The 25,836-nt window shown below is 38.1% G+C and overlaps 1 protein-coding gene across 1 annotated transcript; it reads left to right on the top strand.

Annotated features, from left to right (window-relative positions):
• The first annotated feature begins 5,704 nt into the window (after nucleotides 1-5,704).
• On the top strand, nucleotides 5,705-25,365 carry LOC126962036 (cytochrome P450 2C3-like). Its single transcript, XM_050802812.1, is given in 11 exon segments — nucleotides 5,705-5,964; nucleotides 10,094-10,256; nucleotides 11,706-11,771; nucleotides 11,774-11,818; nucleotides 11,821-11,853; nucleotides 14,075-14,235; nucleotides 15,501-15,674; nucleotides 16,611-16,752; nucleotides 17,799-17,986; nucleotides 22,312-22,453; nucleotides 24,673-25,365. Coding segments are annotated over 11 exon segments (1,464 nt in total). The 5' UTR covers nucleotides 5,705-5,796; the 3' UTR covers nucleotides 24,855-25,365.
• The last annotated feature ends 471 nt before the right edge of the window (nucleotides 25,366-25,836 follow it).

The raw sequence follows: 25,836 nt of genomic DNA, 5'->3' as shown, positions 1-25,836 counted from the left end.
AGGCTAAACTTGATTTAACAGTATGATTTTCTCAGAGGAGTTATCTCCACTTGTCACTTCTGATTCTACTGAAGCTGTTGGAGTCTCTGGGAAACCTATTTCATTGCACATATCTCAAGCCACCCCAATATCCTTATGCTTTTTTTTTTTTTTTTTTTTTTTTTTGAGACAGAGTCTCACTCTGTCACCCAGGCTGGAGTGCAGTGGCATGATCTTAACTCACTGCAACCTCTGCCTCTCAAGTTCAAGTGATTCTCCTGCCTCATCCCCTTGAGTAGCTGGGACTACAGGCGTGTGCCAGCATACCTCACTAATTTTTGTGTATTTTTAGTAGAGATGGGATTTCACCATCTTAGCCAGGATGGTCTCGATCTCCTTACATCATGATCCACCCTCCTCGGCCCCTCAACCCTTATGCCCTTTTAACAAGCACCATGCCTTTCTACTTCCTAAGTTCTCACCAATAATCTTTTTAGGTAGAGACTTGTTCTGTACTTTTAATTCCATCATAAAATGTAATAAGGAAGGTATTTTTATTTTTCTACCTTTAGACCAAATGTCAAACTTCCTACTCTCTCTCTTGGAATCCCATCTTGATTTATTCCTCCAAAGAGGATACAATCTTAAGAGATATCCCAGCTCGTCTCTGGGCTTCATGTGCAAATGAGGTTGGACTAGTATTGAGTACAGAACCTGTAGACATTACATGAAAAAGGAATAAGCCATTCCCATCGGTAGCTAAGTACTCACTGTAATGAGATGTGGAGTGTGGAATCGAGCCTATAATAGACTCCCTTTTACAGCAGGGTGTACTTATTTTTACCACTTCACCCAGTAGCATCTCCTTGGTGCCGTCCTCATGACAGTGAGTTCTTATGAGATCTGGCTGCTTAGAAGTGTGTGGGCCCTCCCTATCTCTGTCATGCTCCTGCCTTTACTACATAATATGCCTACTCCCCCTTTGCCTTATAGCATGATTATAAGCTTCCTAAGGCCTCCCCAGAAGCAGAAGTCACTATATTTCTTGTATAGCTTGGAGAACCATGAGCCAATGAAACCCCGTTTCTTATACCTAGTCTCCAATATTTCTTTATAGCAGTGCAAGAATGGCTTACTGTAGAGTTGCTGAGAAAGTTTCTGAAATTCCCCCTTGTTCCCTCCCCACCTCCCCATTGGGGCTGTGACAAAACTCTTTTTTAGGTGGTAGCCGCTTTGCTGTAAGCTGTAAATCACTGTGCATAGTGTGAAGATAGGCCATTTTCTGACTATGTGACCTTGGACATGTTACTTAACACTCTGAGCCTTTCTAAGGGGGTGATAATAGCTACCTGGCAAGATCTTATATTACAAATAATATGGTTCCTACCACATAGTGGGTACCCAGTATTAAAGTGCCTTCTGCTCCTTTCCGCTTCACAGGGGGATGCTCCTTTCAGTCCATCCCTTCTGGTTGAAGTATGCTTTCTCTGAGAGATTTTCTTTGTGATGAGCGAGCTGGGAGCATGTAACTTCCTACCCAGTATATCCTTACAAATATCATTTGATTATCTGCTGTCCAGGCCTTCTGATTTGTAGAGATATGCCCTTGAAGGCAGAGTCTACATTGTAGCTTTCTTCTCTGTCATCTGACAGGACTGGACTGCTGCACCTTCTGGTGAATTTCTGTGGAACAATTACTTGCTAACTTTTATAAATCATTACTGTCTAGAAGGCGTTTCCCACCTATTTTCTTATTAATTTCACAAAAATTATGCCAGTTGTCCCTTACAAAAGCCTTAGGAGAGAGTCATTGCCCCATTTTACAGGCAGGCATCTCAGCTCGGAACTGCACTGAATCAGGCAGGGTCACCCAGCTAATCAGTGGTGAACTTGTTATCCATCCTGTTCCTTTCACTCTGAATTCTGTTCTCCACATCATTGCTTATGCTGACACTGGGGTCACCTAGTATCTGAGTCTGTTTAGGCTTCTCTAACAAAATGCCAGAGACTGGGTGACTTCAACAATAGGAATGTATTTTTCACAGTTCTGGAGACTGAGAAATCCAAGATCAAGGTGCCAGCAGATCTGTTGTTGGCAAGGTCTCCCTTTCTGGCTTCTCGCTGTGTGTGCAAGTGGCTTCCCCTCAGTTGTGATGGATAGAACAAGAGAGATGTTAATCTATCCTCTTCTTATAAAGACACTAATCTTGTAAGGGCTACACCCTCATGGCCTCACCTAAACCTAAAAACTTTCCAGAAGCATCCTCTCCAAATACCATCATATTGGGGATTAGGACTTCAACATACGACTTTTGGGGGAAAATAAGCATTCAGTCCATAGCACCTTTATATGCATCCCTTAGTGATGCAGAATTGTGAACTTCTCTAGGGTCTTCTGCGGAAGGAAGCTTTTAAAGTCACTTTGATATACACAAAGGGCAGGCCAGGAAGCCACTAGGTTAAGACTAGTCAAGAGGACCTCTCAAGGACCCAGCCTATACATTGCATTTCTGTCTCTGAGTCCTGAAGAAGCAGAACACCAATTAGGGTGTTCTGAGGTCACAGGGTCTCTGAGGAAATATCGTGACAACAAATGTCCTCTTGTCCTTCATGAACCACCTCAGTTTGTGCCTTCCCTTCCCTCTGGAAGCCTTCCTTGACCACTGTCCTACACTTCTATGGGAATCACTATTGACCTCATAGCTCCTTATGGACTTGTATATATTCTTAGTCATAATTTCAATTTCCTTTTTCCTTGTTTCAAAAGAAACTAATAATCACTACAGGGAATTTGAATAAACAAAAATAAAAACATAATACTGGTTATCACCCCACTCAAATGTAACCAGTTCATATTTGACGTGCAGTCTTTCAATATGTTAGGTGTGTATATGTATAATATGTAATAATATATGTATAAATATATGTGTAATATATAATCTATGTGTATATATATTATAATATATATATTTGTATGTATATATGTACATATGGAATGCGAACACATTTTACATGTTTTGTAATTTGGTGTTTTGTTAAAATTATGTCTTGAATATCCTTTGTGGCAATGAAATATTCTTCTACTACTCCCCCTCACAAGCTACAGAATGGCAGAAAACATCTGAAAGCCCCCTATCTGACAAAGGCCTACTGTCTAGAATAGATAAAAGAAACATACTCAAAATTCAACTGCAAGAAAATCCAATTAGGAAATGGGCAACAGACTTTACCAGGAATTTCACTAAAGAATAGATACAGGTGAGGGCGCCAAGATGTCCTAATAGGAACAGCTCCAGCCTCCAGCTCCCAGCGTGAGCAACACAGAAGACGGGTGTTTTCTGCATTTCCAACTGAGGTACCGGGTTCATCTCACTGGGGTGTGTCAGTCAGTGCAGGACAGTGGGTGCAGCCCGATGAGTGAGAGCCGAAGCAGGGTGAGGCATCACCTCACCTGGGAAGTGCAAGGGGGAAGGGAATTCCTTTTCCTAGCTAAGGGAAAATGTGACACACAACACCTGGAAAATCGGGTAACTCCCACCTTAATACTGTGCTTTATCAAGGGTCTTAGCAAAGGGCACACCAGGAGATTGTATCCCACACCTGGCTAGGAGGGTCCCATGCCCACGCAGTGTCCCTCATTGCTAGCACAGCAGTTAGAGATCTAACTGGAAGGCGGCTGCGAGGCTGAGGGAGGGGCGCCCGCCATTGCTGAGGCTTAAGTAGGTAAACAAAGCAGCCTGGAAGCTCGAACTGGGTGGAGCCCACCGCAGCTCAAGGAGGCCTGCCTGCCTCTGTAGACTCCACCTCTGGGGACCGGGCATAGCTAAACAAAAAGCAGCAGAAACCTCTGCAGATGGAAATGTCCCTGTCTGACAGCTCTGAAGAGTAGTGATTCTCCCAGCATGGAGTTTGAGATCTGAGAAGGGACAGACTGCCTGCTCAAGTGGGTCCCTGACCCTGAGTAGCCTAACTGGGAGACATCCCCAATTAGGGGCAGACTGACACCTCACACCTCACGTGGCTGGGCATACCTCTGAGTTGAAGCTTCCAGAAGAAAAATCTGTCAGCAACACTTGCTGTTCAGCAATATTCTCTCTTCTGCAGCCTCTGCTACTAATACACAGACAAAGAGAGTCTGGAGTAGACTGCAAGCAAACTCCAAAAGACCTGCAGCTGAGGGTCCTGAGTGTTAGAAGGAAACCTAACAAACAGGAAGGACATCCTCACCAAAACCCCATCTGTTCGTCACCATCATCAGAGACCAAAGGTAGATAAAACAACAAAGATGGGGAAAAAACAGTGCAGAAAAGCTAAAAATTCTAAAAATCAGAGTGCCTCTCCCCATCCAAAGGAACACAGCCCCTTGCCAGCAACGGATCAAAGCTGGATGGAGACTGACTTTGATGAGTTGAGAGAAGAAGGCTTCAGACAATCAAACTTCTCAGAGCTAAAGGAGGAACTATGAACCCAGCACAAAGAAACTAAAAACGTTGAAAAAAGATTTGATGAATGGATAACTAGAATAACCAATGCAGAGAAGTCCATAAACGACCCGATAGAGATGAAGACCATAACACGAGAACTATGTGACAAATGCACAATCTTCAGTCACCGACTAGGTCAACTGGAAGAAATGGTATCAGTGATTGAAGATCAAATGAATGAAATGAAGTGAGAAGACAAGTTTAGAGAAAAAAGCAAAAAGAAATGAACATACCCTCCAAGAAATATGGGATTATGTGAAAAGACCAAATCTACGTCTGATTGGCGTACCTGAAAATGACAGGAAGAATGGAACCAAGTTGGAAAACACTCTGCAGGATATTATCCAGAAGAACTTCCCTAACCTAGCAAGGCAGGCCAACATTCAAATTCAGGAAATAAGAGAACACCACAAAGATACTCCTTGAGAATAGCAACTCCAACACACATAATTGTCAGATTCATCAAAGTTGAAATGAAGGAAAAAATATTAAGGCCAGCCAGAGAGAAAGGTCGGGTTACCCACAAAGGGAAGCCTATCAGACTAACAGCAGATCTCTCGGCACACAGTCTACAAGCCAGAAGAGAGTGGGGGCCAATATTCAATATTCTTAAAGAGAAGAATTTCCAACCCAGAATTTCACATCCAGCCAAGTGAAGGAGAAATAAAATCCTTTACAGGCTTTCTTTTGATGCAATAGCTTTCTGCACTGATTTAATTTTCTCACTCTATATTTATCTGTTATATTTTCTATTTCCTCATAATTTAATATTAGAAGGTTGTATGTCTCTGGAAATTTATCCAATTATTCTTTTATTAAAGTTAGTTACATATAGTTGTTCATAACAGCTTCTTATGATCCTTTGTATTTCTTTAATATTATCTGAAATGTCTCTTTTTTACCTCTGATTTTATTTATTTGAGCCTTCTCACTTTTTACTTCAGTATTCTTGCTAAAAGTTCATCAATTTTCTTTTTTCTTTTCAAATACCAATTTTTTTTTTTATGTTTTGAATTACTTCTCAGTCTCTATTGCATTTATTTCTGTGCTGAGGTTTATTATTTTCTTCTTTCTATTAATTTTGATTTTATTATTTCTTGCTTTTACAGAAGTGAGGGTTATCATTTAGTTACAATTTTAGGTTAAACTTAAGAACTAATCAATATTAAATTAATTTTTGTTTTTCTACCAGCAGTTCAAGGTGTACTAAAGATAAAAAAAATCAATCATCCAAAGTTCAAAGTCTTAGTACATAATTGGTGAGGAGCTTGCACTTTGGTTTACAAAATCTTTAGATTCTTAGCTTTCAACTGCGTTTTCAAAGAGCCCAGCAATGGATCTCTTCATCATCCTGGTGATTTGTCTTTCTTGTCTGATTCTTCTTTCTCTGTGGAACCGAAGCTATGCCAAAGGGAAGCTTCCACCTGGCCCAACTCCTCTCCCCATTATTGGAAATATTCTACAGTTAAATACTAAGAACATCAGCAAATCCATAAGCATGGTAAGTATGACTAATTTTCCTTTAGTTTTCTGCAGTGAGTAAGTCAGATATCCCCATAACTAAGCAATATATGTCCCCAGATACCAAGTTTTAAAGAGATGCCTTTATAGAGATGTGTCCATTAGACACCCAGATATGCCTTTATAATGTAGACATATAGAAGAACATGCAATCGGTACATCCAAAGGAAATGAAGAAATCAGCAAGTTTGAGGCAAATAAGTATTTACTCCAGAACGGATGTTTCAACTATAAAGCAATTATAGACTGTGTCACCTAAGAGAAATGTTGGAGATAAATGCTTGGTGCCACAAAGTGAAACTAGCACTCAGGCAAAAGTTTTCTCAGCAAGGCAATTTACTTCTTCAGAAGGGTGCTGCCTGCATCAATCACGATCACAAGAGTATAGTGAACAAAGGAGAGAAGGAGGTTTTATCTCTACCACGTAGTCTCTACCTCTGTATCACTCACCCCATGGACTATGGTCAGACCACACAATCTAAGCTGACCTGATTAGCTATTTGTGAATATTTTCTTAAATAAGGAAGGGAAGGGAGATGGGAATTACAGTGGTGGGCCATGAAGTTTCAAAGAGTGGAATGGGTGCAGAGTGGGTAACTAAGTAAACAGAGGTGAGTTATTGATTAGAGCTGACGGGAAAGTAACTACGGGCAAGGAGGCATGGAGAACAAGAAAGTTGAGTTTGAGAACAAAGAACAAGGAAGTTAACAGGCTAAACCTTTGAAGAGAAATTCATTTTATGCAAGGAATATGGGGGCTTCCATTTATATAGGAACTCATTTCAATTATGTAAATTGTCAGATTTCTACATTGGTAGATTAAACAATACATCATCAGTCATTAGTACAAGAGTTCATTTGCATATTTGAATCAGATATAACTTATATACAAAGTTTTCTTGTATTGTATATTGTTGATAGCCCAGTTGTTTGTGAAGAAAATGTTTTTCACAATTCCTTATTGACATCAAAGTTTATCAGCAGTTCAACATGGCAGTAGTTGCTCAAGATGTGTCATTCCTGTCACCAGTGGAACATTGCCAAGATCATTGATCCATGTTATGATTGTTGACATTGCCAGGAGCAGAAATTCTTTGTTGATATTGTAATCCAGGTTGCTTTAACTCTTCTTTGGTAAATGCTAGTGAAAATGGAACGGCTTTTAGTTTTTTAAATAAGCACTAATTTACAGTGTCACAGCACCACATTTTCATAAAGCATGTATGAATTGAAATCAAGGGAATTACTAAGGGTTCAGATCTTTCATAATTCATACTGTAGTTCTCAATAAATGAGTAACTTCTCTACTCCAAGTTGTTTATATAGCAGTTGCTCTCTAAAGCCTGAAGAATGATGTGGAATCTGTCTTTCTCTTAAGAAAGCCAGTTACTGGAATACTGCTTCTAGAAGCTCATTCTTCCTATGCCTTGGCTTTGAATTGAAAGAGATTGTGTCAGCACCCCAGCTCATCTATTGATTATTTAAATTCACAGATTTAAGCAGGATTAAAACCTCTCTTCGCTTTAATTTCCATTTCTTGAAGATGTAAATAAGAAAGATTTTGCACAGGTTACTTAAGTACACCACATTTTCTATAAGTAATTAAATACCTCCTTGCATGGTGCATGTGAGTTTCAATGGCAAAAGAAAATTTAAAGTGACCCCATCATTAAGGAACTTACAGTTTAGAGGATAGGAATACATTTATGAAACAACAATGCAAGTAAAGATATGATTACAAACTGTGTAACAGGGACATGGTAGAAAGAGACCATGTAATTTCAAGGGACTAACCAGTTAGAGGAGAATTCAGCAAAGGGTTCTCTGAGTAATTGAAGTTGGAGCTGATAATCGTAAGAATGATTAGGAATTAAACATATCAGATATCAACAAAACCCAATTTCACATGTTTTCAATCTGGGGGAGAATTGCTTCTGTTGATGAAAAGAGTCAAACTGCAAAATACTTGAAGAGATTTATTCTGAGCAAATGTGAGTGACTATGACCCACGACACAGCTGTCAGGAGACGCCGAGAATATGTGCCCATGGTGGTCACGGCACAGTTTGGTTTTATACATTTATACGTTTGAGTATGTACACATGAGACTCCTGTCAATACATTTAAGATATACATTGGTTTGGCCCAGAAAGGTGGGACAACTCGAAGCAGTGGGAGAGGGGCTGCTTCCATGATATCCAGAGTTTAAAATTTTGTGATTGACGATTGGTTGAAAGAGTTATTGTTAATAGAAAGGAATGTCTGGTTTATGATAAGAGTTGTGGGGACCAAGGTTTTATCATTCAGATGAAGCTTCCAGGCAGCAGTCTTCAGAGAGAATAGATGGTAATTGTTTCTTATCAGAGTTAAGGTCTGTGTTAATGTTAAATGTTGGTCAGCTTTTGTTGAATTCCAAAACGGAAGAGGGCATAATGAGGCATGTTCAATGCCCCCTTCCCATGATGGCATGAATCAGTTTTTCAGGTTAAATTTGGAGGGACCTGGCCTAGAGAGGAAGTCTGTTTAAATTGCTGGTGGTAAGGGATTGGGGCCAGCTGGCGGTGAGAGGGGTGCTTTGAATTTTATTTTTGGTTTACACTTCTCTCCCTAAGACCCTGAAAAGAGGACAAAAGTGTTTGTAGTTCAGAGACTAAGTAAGAATATGGTACAAGCTGAGAGTAGAGAGGGAAGCAGGGGAGAAGACATGCAGGCCGTGCAAGGATGTAAAAAACACTTGTTTTTATCATAAGATCAATATGGGCCGAGCCTGGTGGCTCACACCTGTAATCCCAGCACTTTGGGAAGTGGAGGCAGGAGGATCACCTGAGGTCGGGAGTTCGAGACCAGCCTGACCAACATGGAGAAACCCCATCTCCACTAACAGTACAATATTAGCAGGGTATGGTGGCACATGCCTGTAATCCCAGCTACTTGGGAGACTGAGGCAGGAGAATCGCTTGAACTCGGGGGGTGGAGGTTGCAGTGAGCAGAGATCCTACCATTGCAGTCCAGCCTGGGCAAAAGAGTGAAACTCCATCTCAAAAAACATGGAAAGAAAAAAAGAGCAATGTGATACCATTAACATGCTTAAAGGACAGTCAGGTTAACATCTTCCTTGTGAAAAGGTCACTATAGTTTGTAGTATGAATTTTTAGGTCAGCAAAAGGAGTTCTACAATAGAAAATTTGAAATATTGTAAGTCCTATATCATTCAGGATACCACATAAGCTGATATTACAGAAGATGATACTGAAAGAAGATAGGAGATTATTTCTATCACACATAAGAAAGTCTAGGTGCTCGCTGTCAGCTTGCCTCTCCTCCATGATGCCATTAAGAGAACCAGTTTTGTTTTTTTTTAAAATCTTTGTAGTTCTAGTATCTTCTGCCTCTAGACTATTTTTCTCATTTGCATGGTCATAGTAGGGGCATCTCCATGCTATTATTTCAACCCATGGGCAGAGGCAGAAATGAAGGGGAAGCAATTGTCTGTTATGCACAAATGTCGAATTTTATCACAACACTGTGCTTACATGAGTTCATGGAAACTGAGTCACATGGCTGCATGTAGCTTTGAGTGAAGCTGGGAAATATGTATGACCACACTCCTATGTTATCATGCATTATAAAAATATGGCAGTGTCTCGTGCTAAAAAAAAATGATCAAGAATGAACAATGAGGGACAATTATTAGACTACACATGAAGCAAAGTAGATGGACTTCCCTTAACCCAAAGAAGAAACACAGAATTTACTGTAATTGTAAGAAGATAGGAGAAAGTTGGTACAATTATTAATTTGGCATAAAAATTTAATAAAATAATAGGAACAAAGTGTATAATATAGCCCCTGTGATATAGTAGGGGCTGAACAAGAAATAAATATTGAAGCTGATACTAACACTAATAGAATTGTTACTAATAAAGTGATGATAATTACTATTCAAATACTTTCTTCTTATCAAATAATTGATTCTAAAGAATTAAATTTTATATACTTGGTGGAGAAGTATTAAAACATCTTTCTGGCAAGTTTAAAAATGTTTCCCTAAGCTATCTACATTTTATTTTTGAAATTTACACTTTATTTGCATCTGCTATTCTTTTTGCAGCTAGCAAAAGATTATGGCCCTGTGCTCACTGTTTATTTTGGCATGAAGCCAACTGTGGTGTTACATGGATACGAAGCAATTAAGGAAGCACTGATTGATCAGGGAGAAGTATTTTCTGGCCGAGGGAGTTTTCCAGTGATAGAAAAAATTACACAAGGATTAGGTATGCTTCCCTTTAGGGTATGTGTGTGGGTTTGTAAGTTGTAAAAACTCGAAAAATTTGAAGAAATTGAGAAATCGTAAGTGTTAAAAAAATTTATGAAACACACTTTTCATATTTTCTACCTGAGGCTAAGAATAATTTTTCTATAAAGGATCATTTCTAATAATCTATATTTAAAATCTGTGAAAGTGACACACTGTCCCTGTTAAACATTAAATTCAATGATAACAAGCCATCTAGCTACTAATTTTTTACGAATTTGTTACAAAGAGAAGTTCATCATAAATTATGGTCAGTTAAAAAAATAGAAAAACAATAGAGAGATGAGAGAGAGGAGGGATATATACTGAGTTATCTTATTCACCAAATATTTTGCTGCCGGGTCTTAGTCATGGATACCCAGAGATTATTTTAGGAAACTTGAATGGTGTGCATGGAACCACATCAGTTTGGAGTATTTCTATCCTCCCCTTGAAATAGGATTCTAAAAAAGCATGAGCACTATTAGAATACAACAGAAGACAAAGCATAAAGTAAACATATGTTCTGAAAAGATCATGGAGAAACATGATCAGAGTATGAGTATGTATCAGAATTGATATTAGAAAAAGTTCTTTTTTGATTAAGTGCTGGAAATTTCTTTTATTTGTTTTTGGAGCTAGCCTTAAACTGTCAAGTCTTCTGGTGGATCACAGGGTTCTGGCAAACGGTTTTCTTCTAGATATGACCTGAATGGGGTCCTGACCTCTTCTGCACTGTTCTCTAAGAGGCTCCCTGGAAACGTTTTGGTATGAGCTTATTTTTTCCCCTTGATCTGGTCTTGACTCTGGCAGCCTAATATTGAACTTCTTTGATGTTTCCTTCCATATTTCATGGGTAGAGATTTAACAAATAGAGGGGAAATGTTGAAATGAGACTAGCTGTCTGTTTAATGACTGTACCCCTTATCTGAGAAATGATTATCAGGAGATATCTTCCAATGAAAAAGTGCTGTCTCACATTCTCCTGATAATTCCCTCCTCTTGTTATTTCTCTTAAAATTAACGTACAGTTTGAAAAGCCAGCCCTGAAAATTTAAGCTATGACCAGGACTCACCATGTTTATTGCTGCAGGATCATGAGCAAGCATTTTGCCTTTATGATTTTTAGCATCCCGTAAAATGGGACAAAGCCTTCAGTTTACAGAATTATTGTGAGGTTTAGTGCAGCTGGTGGATTAAGAATAGTTTAGCAATATGCAAAATTAAGAATCCTGATCGTTAAATAGTAGTTTAGGTTCAAAGAGGAGGCAGGTGTGATGAAGAGTTCAATGGAATCACTGAAGCTGACACCATTATATTTACATCCCTGCTGAAATGTCAATATCATCTCCTGAGATGAGAACTGTCAGCTCGTATTCATAACAATGAAGAATATTTTCTCTCTCTGTTTTTTCTTTTGTGTTGACAGGAGTTATTTTTAGCAATGGAGAAAGATGGAAGCAAATTCGGCGTTTCTCTCTCATGGTTTTGAGGAATATGGGATGGGGAAGAAAACAATTGAAGACCGAATTCAAGAGGAGCCTTGTGTCTGGTGGAAGCATTAAAAAAAACCAATGGTGTTTATTTCTTCATATAATTAACACTAATAGTTTGGGTAGAACAAATGGTATTGTAAATAGACTACAAAATATGATGATGGCTGAAGTATCATAGTTTACTTTTTGCTCACATAACAGAATTAGGAGGTGAAGTGTTTGGAATAACAGTCTTTTTAGGTACCAGGTTAATTGGGCTTTGATATCTTCAGCAAATATCTTTCAATATCATCAATGATTCATATCTCTGTGTGATACAGGAAGGAGAAAAGAGCAAGTTAAAAAGCAAATACTTTAGACCAGGCATAGAAGTGGCACACATAACTTCTCTCATGTGTGCCACTTAGTAACAAGGCCACACCTAACTGCCAGAGAAGCTGGAAACTGTGGTTTACTCTGTGCACAGGAAGAAAAGAACATGGATTTTGGCAATCAGCTATGAGTCTTGGCCACATACACTTAAAAAATTAGGTCACTTTTCTAGTAAAGTGTTTAAGAACAATACAGGGGTTGCCAATTACCCCCAAAGTGTGGGGCTGCCATTCACCTCTCATAATGGAGTGTGGATATGAAGAGATGGTACTGCAGCAGCACAGATCTCTGCAGTGCGTAGATGTGTGTGTGCACCTGCAGGGCTGGGAGAGCAGGTGGAAGAGAAAGGGCTAGGCAGGGCAAGCAAGGGGTAACATCAAAAGATATATGTGGTTTTATAATGTCGTGTATTGAATGAATATTTTTATGTGTTTAACTAAATGTTTTTCAAGAACATTATTAGCTGGATAGTACAGTAGTCCATTATTTTGGACACACCAGAGTTTATTTAACTAATCCTCTGTTTTGGCCAGATAGGTTGATTCTAGTTTTTCCTGCTCTTAATATACAAGAGTGAAACCCATACTAATTATTGTAAATCTCTGACTACTTTCTTTGAATAAAATTTGGAAATAGAATTAGTCAAGCAATGAATATTGAATTTTGGCACATATTATCTGTGAAATTATTTGTATCCTTAATTTGTATTGAAGCAGAACTTGTTACTAACTCGTTCAACTTTTCCCATGGCGAATATGGCCTTCTCTGAACTCCCTGACCTTTAGTCGTCCAAAATCTGCTTAATTCCACTTCATTGTAGGGACCTCACACTCTTGGGGAAGCCCATTTAATCACTAATAACACTAACAGTTGGAAGTTATTTCCACAGGTTGAGCAGAGCTAATTTACATAGTAACTTCTAATTTTTGATCTGAGCTTGCATTGTCCTTCTAGAGTTGTGGTGTTGTGGTTGTCACCACACAGAGGCAGGAGGGACCTACCTATCATCCAAAATCTGGTTTAGATGATTACAATAAAGATTCGACACAAACACCAATAGGATATGAAAGGTTTATTACTCACATAATATTGCTTTCAATGAAGAGCAGGCTGACACCCAACCAGGTCCAAAATGACACTGAAAGAGCAGCAGGAGGATAGTGGCATGAGGTTTTCATGGCAATTAGGGTTTAGGGCTGGGTTGAAGTTTCCTGTGTGCAGGTCAGGGCTTGTGTGGCTTAAACTGCCTATTTGTGTTAATGGAAGGAACTGTTACATATTTTTTTTAAAGCATTTCCAGATGTGGGTACAAGGGGAAGAGTTCAGGGTGAGTCTTATAAAACTTCCAGCAATCAGACATCCAAAAATGGAGCCATGCTCTTTATTGCATATACGAAGTCTATTTCTATCCACAATGTAGTTTTTCAAATATGTAACTATAATTCCAATTTCTCTCATTATTTTTATCTTTTACAAAAAAAGACAACCAAATTTTTCAACTCTGTTTTCCATGTTGTGTTTCAAGTTTCTTCAGTATTTTGATTTTCTTTTTAAGTTGTTTAGTTTTCTGTTGACATCATGAGGATGTATCAACACTGATAATTAAATTCCATACATTAAAAAATATTTTAAATGGCCTCTTTTTATTTTGTATTCCTTCTTGTGAATTAGAACATTTTGGAAAATGATATAAATAGGAGACTTCTTGGGGCAAAATTATCAAATAAAATGGACTGGATTAGACAGTTTTATTTGGATAAATACAGCAAATTTTATTTTAAGCATTTGAAGTTTATTGTAATGGTGGCATGTCCAGGTAGGTTTTATTTCTAGAAGATCTTAGAAGTCAATCATTTCCAATTATTTTAAGCAGTCAATTTTAGATTTATATGAAAATTGTGTTTTAACTTCTGACTGGCATTGTTTGTAGCATCTCCCTGTGATCCCACTTTTCTTCTGGGTTGTGTTCCCTGCAATGTCATCAGCTCCATCATTTTCCAGAATCGTTTTGATTACAGGGATCAGAAATTTCTAACCTTGATGAAGTATTTTAATGAAAACTTTGAAACTGTGAGCAGCCCCTGGATACAGGTAAGGCCAAGGTTCTTTTTAGAATGTGTAATAGTTTTCTAGCTCATCTATAGCTCATGCCTACCCCATCTCTCTGCCCTATTTAAAAATGTCCAAAGCAATGCTTATCAAACTATCGTTTGCAACACATTAGTGAGTTATCAAATCAATCTAATGTGATACAATAAAATTGAAAATATGAAGTAAGGTAGAATAGAAAAAAATACATAATCTCAGAGTGCTACATTTATAGTAAGATTTGTTTAGATGAAACTTTTTTTGTTTGTTTTTAGATTGTCAGATATAGAGGGTAGTGATTTAAGATGTATTTCTTATTAAAGTACACTGTCAGAAAATGTCAGTAACCTATGTTTTACAATCACTAACAACTAAAATTCTATACTGATCATAAGTTCCTGATGTGACCTACCTTCAAAGGACCCTAGAGAAAAAATAGTCTAATGTCTCTTATTTACTGGAATGGGAAACTGACCCAGAGCTATTAGGCATATTTTTCAAAATAGCCTAGCTAAGAAAATGAACATCAAAATGTAGAATCTAGAATTCCTGATTCCTGATTCTGTATCTAGTTTGATTTAAGCTACAAGCCTGAATATATTATGTGGATGTGTTCCAAAGGTATTAGGTCATTGGGGTGTTGTCTAAATTAAAGCATGTTCTGTAAGCTCTAGGACCAGCAAAAACATGAGTCAGGAAAATATGCACATTCTTTGGGGTGTAATATTTAAATTATATATATATATATATGTATATGTGTATGTTTGTGTTTTTTTATATATATGTATACGCTAAGTGATTTGGGCAGTTTCTTAATCTTTCAGATGTACTATTTCCTCATTACAACAAATGAGTATGAGTCTTCAAAATTTTTAGACTATCCCCTGGTAAAACATATATTGTGTATACTGGTGCAAACACAGGGTATTAGCTCTGAGATCACTAGTTTGGTGTCTTCGAATTGTTGATTAACCTTATGAACTTCAATTTGCTCATCTGAAGAGAGGTGACAACAGGGGTAATTTCTTGACTTCCTTCAGAGAGTTATGGTTAGGAAATCAATGTGATTGGCCTTGAAGTTGCTTTGTAACCTGTGCATACTGTCTCTGCCTACTTTTTCAGTGCTCTCTCCTTCAAATTCAGAATGCATTCCTGTGCAGGAAGCATGTCTATTCATCTTTATCTACTTAGCATATAACCAGTGTCTGATAAATGATAAGGACCAGTGTTTGGTGAATGAATTAATGATGGATTCTTCCTCCTTTCAGCTCTACAATGCTTTCCCCTTTTTACGGGTTCTCCCAGGAAGTCATAATGTGATATTTAAAAATTTTGCTCTCCAAAGAAGTTTTATTTTGGAGAAAGTAAAAGAACATCAGGAATCTCTGGACATCAATAACCCTCGAGACTTTATTGACTATTTTCTGATTCGAATGGAAAAGGTACAATGTAATTCTGATTAGCTACTTTATCTTTATGGGTGTCGTGACTCATTGATATGCTTTGATTTTCCCGGTGAAACTGAGATATGAAAACAAATGCTATATCCTAAAGTGTATTAATTGTTTATGCAACATATTACCTGTGTAAGCCATATTGCATGTCTCTGGATATTTCTAAGTTCTCACCCAAAGAGACTTAGGTTTTATGTTTACCATGTTAAAGCTGATTCCTTATCTGGGGGCTGATCAAAACATGCAAACACACACATGCACACATTCATTCAAGACTGATGATAACATATCATGGTTCCATGAAGAGAAGATGTAACAAATGAGGGAACACAGGAATGGATAGAAACCCAGACAGGCTTACTTTTTGGCAATCTCTAAGATATATTCATTTACAGATGAGGTAGGTTTGAGAAACTCTGACTTAGTTAAACAGGGAGGAGAAAATAGATCCAGGAGATGATGAGTACAGTAATCAAGTTTGTGAAATTTTCAAAGAGGCTCTAATGATTGTAATTGAAGAGCAGTCTTGGGTGTAATGACTGATGGAGTTGTAAATACTGCTGTAGTTTGGGTGTAATTAGTTCAAGAAACTTGAATGAAAAATTAGATATGATGAAATAGACAATAGATGCTAGAGTTGACAGTGATTAGCAGTGATGACTTAATCAAAAGTATGTTTAAAAAACTACGAAGGAACTGACTGGCTCTAGTGGGTCAGAAATTGAAGAATCAGAAAGTACTTGAATATTTGTGAGTCCGATGTTATTTTAAATTTGAAGCAATTCTAACAGTTCACCTAATATTATCTTCACCCATAGCACATTCTAAAGTCTGGCTTAATTGGCCAGGTACTGATGTTGTACTGAATAGTATTGTGTTACTTGAAAAGCTTTTTATTAAGTAATTGTAACATGTCATTGCTAGGAAAAACACAATAAAGAGTCTGAATTTACCATGGACAACTTGGTTGCTACTATATGGGATATGTTTAGTGCAGGAACAGAGACAACAAGCACTACAATGAGATATGGACTGTTGCTCCTGCTGAAGCACCCTGAGATCTCAGGTATGATCACAGATGATGGGCAGGATCAAATTTCAGGTAGAAACGGACAGAAAATACTGATAACCACCCCACAGTTTACCTGCCAACACAAGGTACAACAAAATTTCTCATCATTAGTACATCTACCTACCACTGGGTGGATTCAATTCAAATTAGTTCCTAGCATAAAAGGAGAATAAAATGTTTAAATAATGATAGAGATTTGAAAAGCAGAGGCCATTATTCTCCCTGCGATGGTATAGGATTCTTGATTTGGTTTGGAACAGATGCAGCAGTGTGGCATTGTTATTTTGAACAATGAGCTGTAGACTTCAATAGCAGTGGTTTTGAATTCTGATTCTACTAATAGGTGGCTGGCTTGACCTGCAGACACATGATTACTCTCCATATCTGTGACCCCTTATCTGTTCAAGGGGGATAATATGGGAAAGACCACATATTCCCTGAGCATCCTTAGGAAACTATTTACTTCTCTGGACTTGTTTCTTTGTAAAGTACATGAAATTATACCTACCACATAGAAGTTTTTTGAAGAATTATAAAGTAATATAATGAAGAGTGCAGTGTGTCTGTCCTATATTATGAATACCTTCTGAATAAATTTTAACTTGTTAAGTTTTTGTGCTGAATCAAGTTAATATCTCATTTCCTGAACTGCACTGTGTACTTCTTAGATTACTGAAACTTAAATATTTAAGATAAAATTGAAATACACAAAATGGTTAAACTACAAGGTCTTCAGTGATTCTTCAGGATCCCAGATCTCTGAGTCTGTCAAGAAAAAGTACACAGAGTAGGGAATCAAAGTTGAGGATTGAACGTCATGGTGCAATTGTATTTCATACCTGCATACCTGTGTCTAATGCGCTTTCAGTTTGCCCAAGAAACGTAAACTGTGTGTCCTTTTTTTTCTCTTATGGAGGTAGTGACACATAATTTTCCGTCATTGTCCTATCTCCAACTACAATGGGACAATGATGAAGGGATCCTACAAATGGTACTTCAAGTTTTTTTCTTCTCATAAATTCTGACTCCTGCCTTGCCAGCTAAAGTGCGGGAAGAAATTGATCATGTGGTCGGCAAAAACCGAAGTGTCTGCATGCAGGACAGAAGCCGGATGCCCTACACGGATGCTGTGGTGCATGAGATCCAGAGATATATTGACCTCATCCCCATCAGTGTGCCCCATGCAGTGACTCAAGACATTCGGTTTAGAGAATATCTTATTCCAAAGGTGAGAGATATTATGTCTATACCCTTCCTTAGGTGTCTTAGGCAATCAAATATCATAGCAGTAGAACTGTAGATTGCCTAATCTTCTACAGGTATGGCACACTCATAACTCAGGCATTCTACCCTGTAACCACATACTTCTTTCCCTCTAGTTTTTGATACAAGTTTCTAAATATGATAGTGCCTAGACTCCCACAGGATCTTCCATGCTTTGATAGCTCCACACTCTGCCTGTCCATTAGCCCAGTGTGCTATCCTGTCCCTTCCTTTCAATTTTATGTTTTATTACTCTTACCAATTAACCTGTATCCTATATCCCACCCCTTCTCTACTGTCCCTATGACTTACTTGTGAAAAGTCCAACATAAAAGTCTCCTTCCTCCCTGCCTGATTATTGGCTACTGACCTGTGCTGGAAAGGACCATGCAGCCCAGCAGGTTGATATTGTTATCATCAATGCCAAATGTGGTGGTTTAATTTTTATCAATGCCAAAAGTATTGTCAATCTTACCCAACAATCCTGCTTTATAATCTAACTCAACTTGCTTCACCATACTCCACAATGACTTTCAACCTTGAACTCTTCTCAACCTTTCATTATCTTACTTTTAATAGGTGACCTGCTCTTCCATCTCACAGAAAAATTAGTCACTGGAAGTGGACTCCTCTAACGCTTTCCATTAGATTTACATACTTGGCTACATTTACAACCTTTGATTCTCTTTCATGTCAGTTGCTGTGACAGATGGGCTTTCTTTTGTTCTACTATAAGCTGTTTTAACTGTGGCACGGATCCCTTCTCTCTTACTTTTTCAATTATCTTCCTTAAGTAATTATTTCTTCTTCCTTCCTCTTCATCTTCTCCCTTCTTCCTGGCTCCTTTTTATCAGCCTGTGAGCATGATCAATTCTCTTTTATTTATGATTGACACCTAATAATTGTTCATATTTTTGGAGAAGAACATCATGTTTAGAAACATGTATGAGTTGTGTAATGATTAAATCAGGGTAATTAGTATCTCGATCACCTTGAACATTTATTATTTATTTGTGATGAGAGTGTTCAAGAACCTCTCTATTAGCATTTTGAAATCCATTTGTATTAGTCTGTTTTCATGCTGCTGATAAAGACATACCTGAGACTCGGCAATTTATAAAAGAAAGAGGTTTATTGGACTTACAATTCCACATTGCTGGAGAGGCCTCACAATCACAGTGGAAGGCAAGGAGGTGCAAGTTACATCTTACATGGATGGCAGCAGGCAAAGAGGAAGCTTGTGCAGAGAATCTCCTTTTTAAAACCATGAGATATGAGACCCACTCACTATCACAAAAACAACATGGGAAAGACCTACCCTCAGGATTCAATCATCTTCCACCGGGTCCCTCCCATGAAACGTGGGAATTGTGGGAGCTACAAGATGAGATTTTGCTGGGGATACAGAGCCAAACCATATCATTCTGTCCCTGGCCCCTCCCAAATCTCATGTCTTCACATTTCAAAAGCAATCATGCCTTCCCAACTGTGCCACAAAGTCTTAACTCATTTCAGTATTAACTCAAGAGTCCACAATCCAAAGTCTCGTAAGAGATAAGGCAAGTCCCTTTGCCTATGAACTTGTAAAATCAAAAGCAAGTTAGTTACTGCCTAGATACAATGGGGGTACAGGCACTGGGCAAATCCAGCCATTCCAAATGGGAAAATTGGCCAAAACAAAAGGGCTTCAGGCCTCACACTAGTCTGAAATCCAGTAGGGCAGTCAAATCTTAAGGCTCCAAAATGATCTCCTTTGACCCCATGTGTCACATTCCAGTCATGCTGATGCAAAACATAGGTTCCCATAGTCTTGGGCAGCTCTGCCCCTGTAGTTTCTCAGGGTGCAGTCTCCCTCCCAGCTGCCTTCATGGGCTGGTGTTGAGTGTCTGCAGTTTTTCCAGGCACATGGTGCACGCTGTCAGTGTATCTACCATTCTGGAGTCTGAAAGATGGTGGCCCTTTTCTCACAGCTCCACTAGCTGGTGCCCCAGTAGGGACTCTGTATAGTTACTCCCACCCCACATCTCCCTTCTGCACTGCCCTAGTAGAAGTTCTGGCTAAACACCCTTTGGAAGTCTCCAAAGCTTGAGGCTTGCACCCTCTGAAGCCATAGCCAAAGTTCTATGTTGACCCCTTTCAGCCACATGTGGGATGCAGGACATCAAGACCCTAGGCTGCACATAGCACTGAGACCCTGGGCCCAGCCCATGAAACCACTTTTTCCTTCTAGCCCTTCAGGCCTGTGATGGAAGGGCTCCCACAAAGATCTCTGACATGCCCTGGAGACATTTTCCCCATTTTCTTGGTGATTAACATTCTTCTCCTTGTTACTTATGCAAATTTCTGCAGCCAGCTTGAATTTCTCCCCAGAAATGGGATTTTCTTTATTTTCTTTTCTATTGCATTGTCAGCCTGCAAATTTTTGAAACTTTTTCCATTTGCATTTGGAACTGAATGCCTTTAACAGCACCCAAGTCACTTTTTTTTTTGAGATGGACTCTCGCTATGTCACCTAGGCTGGAGTACAATGACATGATCTCAGCTCACTGCAACCTCTGCCTCTTGGGTTCAAGCTACTCTCCTGGCTCAGCCTCCCGAGTAGATGGGATTACAGGCATGCACCACCATGCCTGGCTAATTTTAGAAGAGATGGGGTTTCTCCATGTTGGTCAGGCTGATCTTGAACTTCCAACCTCAGGTGATCCACCTCGGCCTCTCAAAGTGGTAGGATTACAGGCGTGAGCCACCACACTGGGCCTACTTGTATTGCATCTATGTTCTTCAGAGATAATGGCCTGCAGTTTTCTTTTCTTGTTTTGTCTTTGGTATTAGGGGAATCATGACCTCATAAAATGATTATGGAAGGATTTCCCCCTTTACAATTTTTCAGAAGAATTTCAAAAGAATTTTTCTTGGAGTGTTTTTAAATGTTTGGTAGAATTCAGCAGTGAAGCCAAAAATAATAGTCTTTGGCTTTTCTTTGATGGGAGATTTTTATTACTGATTTAATTTGTTATTCAACTATTATCATTTTCAGATTTTTTATTTCTTCATGATTCAATCTTGGTACATTATATGAGTCCAGAAATTTATCCATTCCTTCTAGATTTTCCAATTTGTAAGCATATATTTCTTCATAATAGTCTCTAATGATCCTTTGCAATTCTGTGGTACAGTTGTAATGGCCTCTTTTTCATATCTCGTTTTACTTATTTTGGTCTTCTCTCTTTCTTCATAGTCTAGCTAAGGGCTTGTCAGTTTTGTATATCATTTCAAGAAAACCTAAACTTTCTTTCATTGACTTCTTCGTATTTTAGTTTCTATATCTATTTCGTATTTTATTGATTTATTCAATAATATTTACAATTTTTGTCCTTCTACTTATTTTGGATTTGGTTTGTTTTTGGTTTTTATAGTTTCTTAAGTTTCAATGTTAGATTGTTAATTGAGATTATTCTCTTTTTTGATGTAACGGTTAATTGTTTTAAACTCCATTGTTAGTACTGATTCTACTGTATTTCATAGATTTTTGGTATGTTGTACTTCCATTATCATTAGTCGCAAGAAATTGTTAAATATTTCCTCTTAATTTTTTCATTACCTCATTGGATCTTTATAAGCATGTTAATTAATTTTTAGGTATTTGTATATTTTCTGTTCTTCTTGATTGCTAGTTTTATTGTACTATTTTCAGAAAAAAATAGTTGATTTGATTTTAAGTTTAAAACTCTGTTAAAACTTGTTTGGTGACTTACCATACGATCTATCCTGGAGAATGTTTCATATGCTGTATAGAAGAATGTGTATTCTGTAGCTGTTGGGTGGACTGTACTGCGCATACCTGCTAAGTCAGGTCAAAAGAGCAGTTTAACACCACTGTTTGTTGTTTGATCTGTCTATTGCTGAAAATAGGGTATTACGTTCTCTACTATTATTGTTTTGAAGTCTATTTCTTCCTTTAGGTCTATTAATATTTGCTTCATATATTTAAGTGCTTTGATGTTGAGTTCATGTACATTTATAATTTTTATACCCACTTGAAGAAATTCCCCTTTATCGTTATATGATCACCTTCTTTGTCTGTTTATACAGGTTTTAATTTAAAGTCATCCCTTGGTATTCATGGGGAATTGGTTGCAGGACTCCTTGTAGATATTAAAATGCACATATACTCAAGTCCCATAGTCAGCCCTGCAGAATTCATGCATACAAAATGTTGGCCTTTCCTATCCATGGCTTTTGCATCCCATGAACACTGTATTTTGATCTGGTTTATCTTTTTTCTTTCAGGGCACAACAATCTTAACAGATCTGACTTCTGTCCTGTACGATGACAAGGAATTTCCCAATCCAGAGAAGTTTGACCCTGGCCACTTCCTGGACGAAAGTGGCAACTTTAAAAAGAGTGATTATTTCATGGCTTTTTCAGCAGGCAAGCAAGCTTTTTATGTTCACATCAGGGGTCATGTAAGATAAGGAAGGACTCTGCATGGAGGCTGCTCTGGGCTGAACAATTTGCCATTTGCATAAGGTCAGAGGCACCACTCCCAAAGACGGTTATTTCTCATGGGACTGGTGACTGCGTTCATAGATTCTGCTTCCTGGTCCACTACGTAGGTCATTAAAAGTTCCTCCTAGAAGTCCAGTTCTAGTAAAACTTTTCTCATTTACCCTGAGAAGCCAGTTCACTCAATAAACTTCACTGAGTACCTTACATATGGCAATGCTATGCTCAGGTCAGGCATACAAATGTGAGTAAGTATTAGATCTTTTCTCTAAGAGAAGGGAAAACCAATGAACAGGCAATGAAATTCCAAGATCACAAATGCTATGCTTGAGGTTTCTTTGGGAGTCCAGAGAAAGGGAGGGAGAGAGAGAGAACGAGAGCAAGAGAGAGAGAAAGAGAGAGAGAGAGATTCAGATGATTTATTTGAAAGGGATAGGGGCAGAATAGTTGGAAAGTAAGTGAAATTTTCTTGCAATAAATCACATTTGAGTATCTTCCCTCAATTTTTGATGGTCCTGGAAAGAGACGTGCAGCAATGTCAAAAAAGTTAATAAAAGAGAATTTAATAAAGAGATGGTTTTGAGAGGTGTGGGCCAAACAAGGGGAGTAACAAAATGTGGGGAAGAACTCAGGACTAACATCAGCAAGAAGATGTTACAATCCTAGATCAAAAGATTCAAGAGAAGGAGAGTGTTGCTGGCACCTGAATAATGAGCAGATTCCTCATCAAGAGAAGCGTCTTAGGTGGAGGGATGTTGCCACTGTTAAACTAGCCTGACAGGGTAGGATGGAGGGAACAAATACTCTGAACTTTTCAACATTTGAGCCTCTGAATGTATCCAGAACCCAGAAAGGTACTACCTCCTGGTTTAATGCAGTTCTTAGAGGTCAGTTTCCTGGGACTAGAAAGGCACAAGAGATAAACACAAAATGGATCTGGAAAGAGGAAGAAGTGGAGAATATTCAGCACACTTCAAAGAAGTAGGAGGAGGATAGGAGGGTAGAAGATGTTTCCAACAGAAATAACTGAAACAGAGACAAAAATAAGAGATTTGTTCCTGTTTAATTATATAGGAAAATAAGTGTAGAGCAAGCCTTGATGTTGTGTTCTCAAGATTATGTGCATTGCTCAGAGATAATCTCAAAAAAGCCATTGCTATGTGACTTCTTATCTCCTTTCGTATTTTGGAGTCCACTATTGCACCATGAGCCTGCTCAACATTTCTATTTGTTTCACATGGCTTGCAGGCCAGCTTTTGTCCTGACAGTGGGTATTACTGTGTGTATTATAAGATCTAAGGGTTTACTTTAAGAGTTTCTACTCCAGTTTGTAAAACAGATGAATAATTTACAGTTCATGTGAAATGTAGTGTATTAGAAGCATTAATGAATATTGTGGAAAACAGATGAGAGCGTGAATTGTATGTCCTGATGTATCAAAGAAGATTGCATAGAATAAATAACATCTGAGCTGAATCTGAAAGAATATGGGGACTATTGGCAGGCAGAGCAGAGTAGGAGACCATTCTAGATAGAAGAATACCTGCAATCTGAGAAGAATCTTGAAATTGCCAATCTCTTTGGGGAGTGGTGAATCATTAGTAATGGCTGAGGTGAGGGGAACTGGGTGGAAGATGTGGAAAGAAATGATGCCCTAAGAATTGCCTGTGGCCACTTGGTGACATTGCTTTTTATACCTGGCAATAATAAGCTCTTGACTATTTTTTTTAGAGCAGATATGTGGCAAGATTGATTATCCTTTAGAATCCAGATAAGGACAAATAAATCTATTTGTCAAGTCCAGGGTCAGAAGTATATGGAGAGGTAGATACAGTGTTGTGTATCATGCCAGTTGGGATAGATTGTGTGTGTGTGTGTGTGTGTGTGTGTAAAGATGTCACTGGCAAGCTGCAACACAGCAGTTCCAATGTGCATGGACAGAAAAGATTTTTTTCATATAGTACATTCACAGAAATATGTACTAAAGAATAGAAAAGAAACCAGGTTTGGGTGTAAATAGAAAAAGTTGTAGGTTCATTAGTCATTCATTAATATATTTCTTCATTCCACATTAATTTCAGCCTCCCTGTGTACTAACTCAGCTGAAGAATTAAATGAGTAATGATCTTGTGTGTAATTTTTAGGAAAAAGAATTTGTGCTGGAGAAGGCCTGGCCCGCATGGAGCTGTTTTTAATCCTGACCACCATTTTGCAGAATTTTACCTTGAAACCTCTGGTTGATCCAAAGGATATTGACACCACCCCAGTTCACAAAGGCTTTGGCACTATACTACCCTTCTATGAGCTTTGTTTCATCCCAGTCTGATGAAGTGTCTAGCTGCTAGATTGCAGAGCAAGGTCCTTCAGTCCCATGTGAAAAATGCAGATGTTTCCTTGCCTGTGTGTCAACCATTATCTCTCCTATCTTAATAGGAGGAAGGCCATCTCTGAGCCCTATCTCTTTTGATTGTATCCTTCCTTCAAAATCCATTCCAATTTTCCCTGTATGAAAGAAAATTTATTGTTTCATTTCCAATAAAATTATGTTTGTAACACAATCTTAAGATCATACGCTACATTTTATCTGTAGTCATATGAAATGGAAAGCACCCGATAAATGCCATATTTTGCTTTGTTACCTCAAATGAGAAATCAGAAATTATTGCGTGAGATTTTTTAAAAATGTTGAAAGTATTAAAACATGAGCTTTATTAATCTCACACTCCTATCTACCTGTCTAGGCAAATGATCTCTTGACAGATTAGCTTGTATACTTTCTTTTTTCCCCCGTGGCTATTAAAATATAATTACATGTATATATATGCATGTGTTGGATATATATGTTGTGTATGTGTTTATTTTAGCATGTATGTGCATGTGTATAAATGCAGTTAGAAAAGAAAAGAAGGTCACTTTAGCCAAAGGGAATGACATGATATAAACTTGAATTAGCCAGTCTGTCCAAGGTTATCCATTCTTTTCTCCCCCAGTGGTTAAATACACACATACAGGGACACACACAGATGTACAGACATATTAAGGCAAAGAAAAGGGGAACATGTATTTGAATATAAACAAACAGAAATATGTGTGTATGTGTGTTTATGTGTATATGTAGAATATAGCTGATTTGGAGGTGACAGTTGTACAGTAACATATAGATATTTTAAAAAGTAACATAAAGAAATGTAGCTCATAATGTCCTATTTAATGGCTATTCCATATTTTCAGAATTATTTCCAGCTTCAATGATGTTTAGATTATTTTTGAACTGTTGTTTACTACAAGTGCTGCTATCTGCATACATC

The sequence above is a fragment of the Macaca thibetana genome, chromosome 9 (genome assembly GCF_024542745.1).
Source record: "Macaca thibetana thibetana isolate TM-01 chromosome 9, ASM2454274v1, whole genome shotgun sequence".
NCBI classification, from domain to species: domain Eukaryota; kingdom Metazoa; phylum Chordata; class Mammalia; order Primates; family Cercopithecidae; genus Macaca; species Macaca thibetana.
The sequence above is the reverse complement of the archived record's forward strand: the minus strand, read 5'-3'. Positions and strand labels throughout refer to the sequence as shown.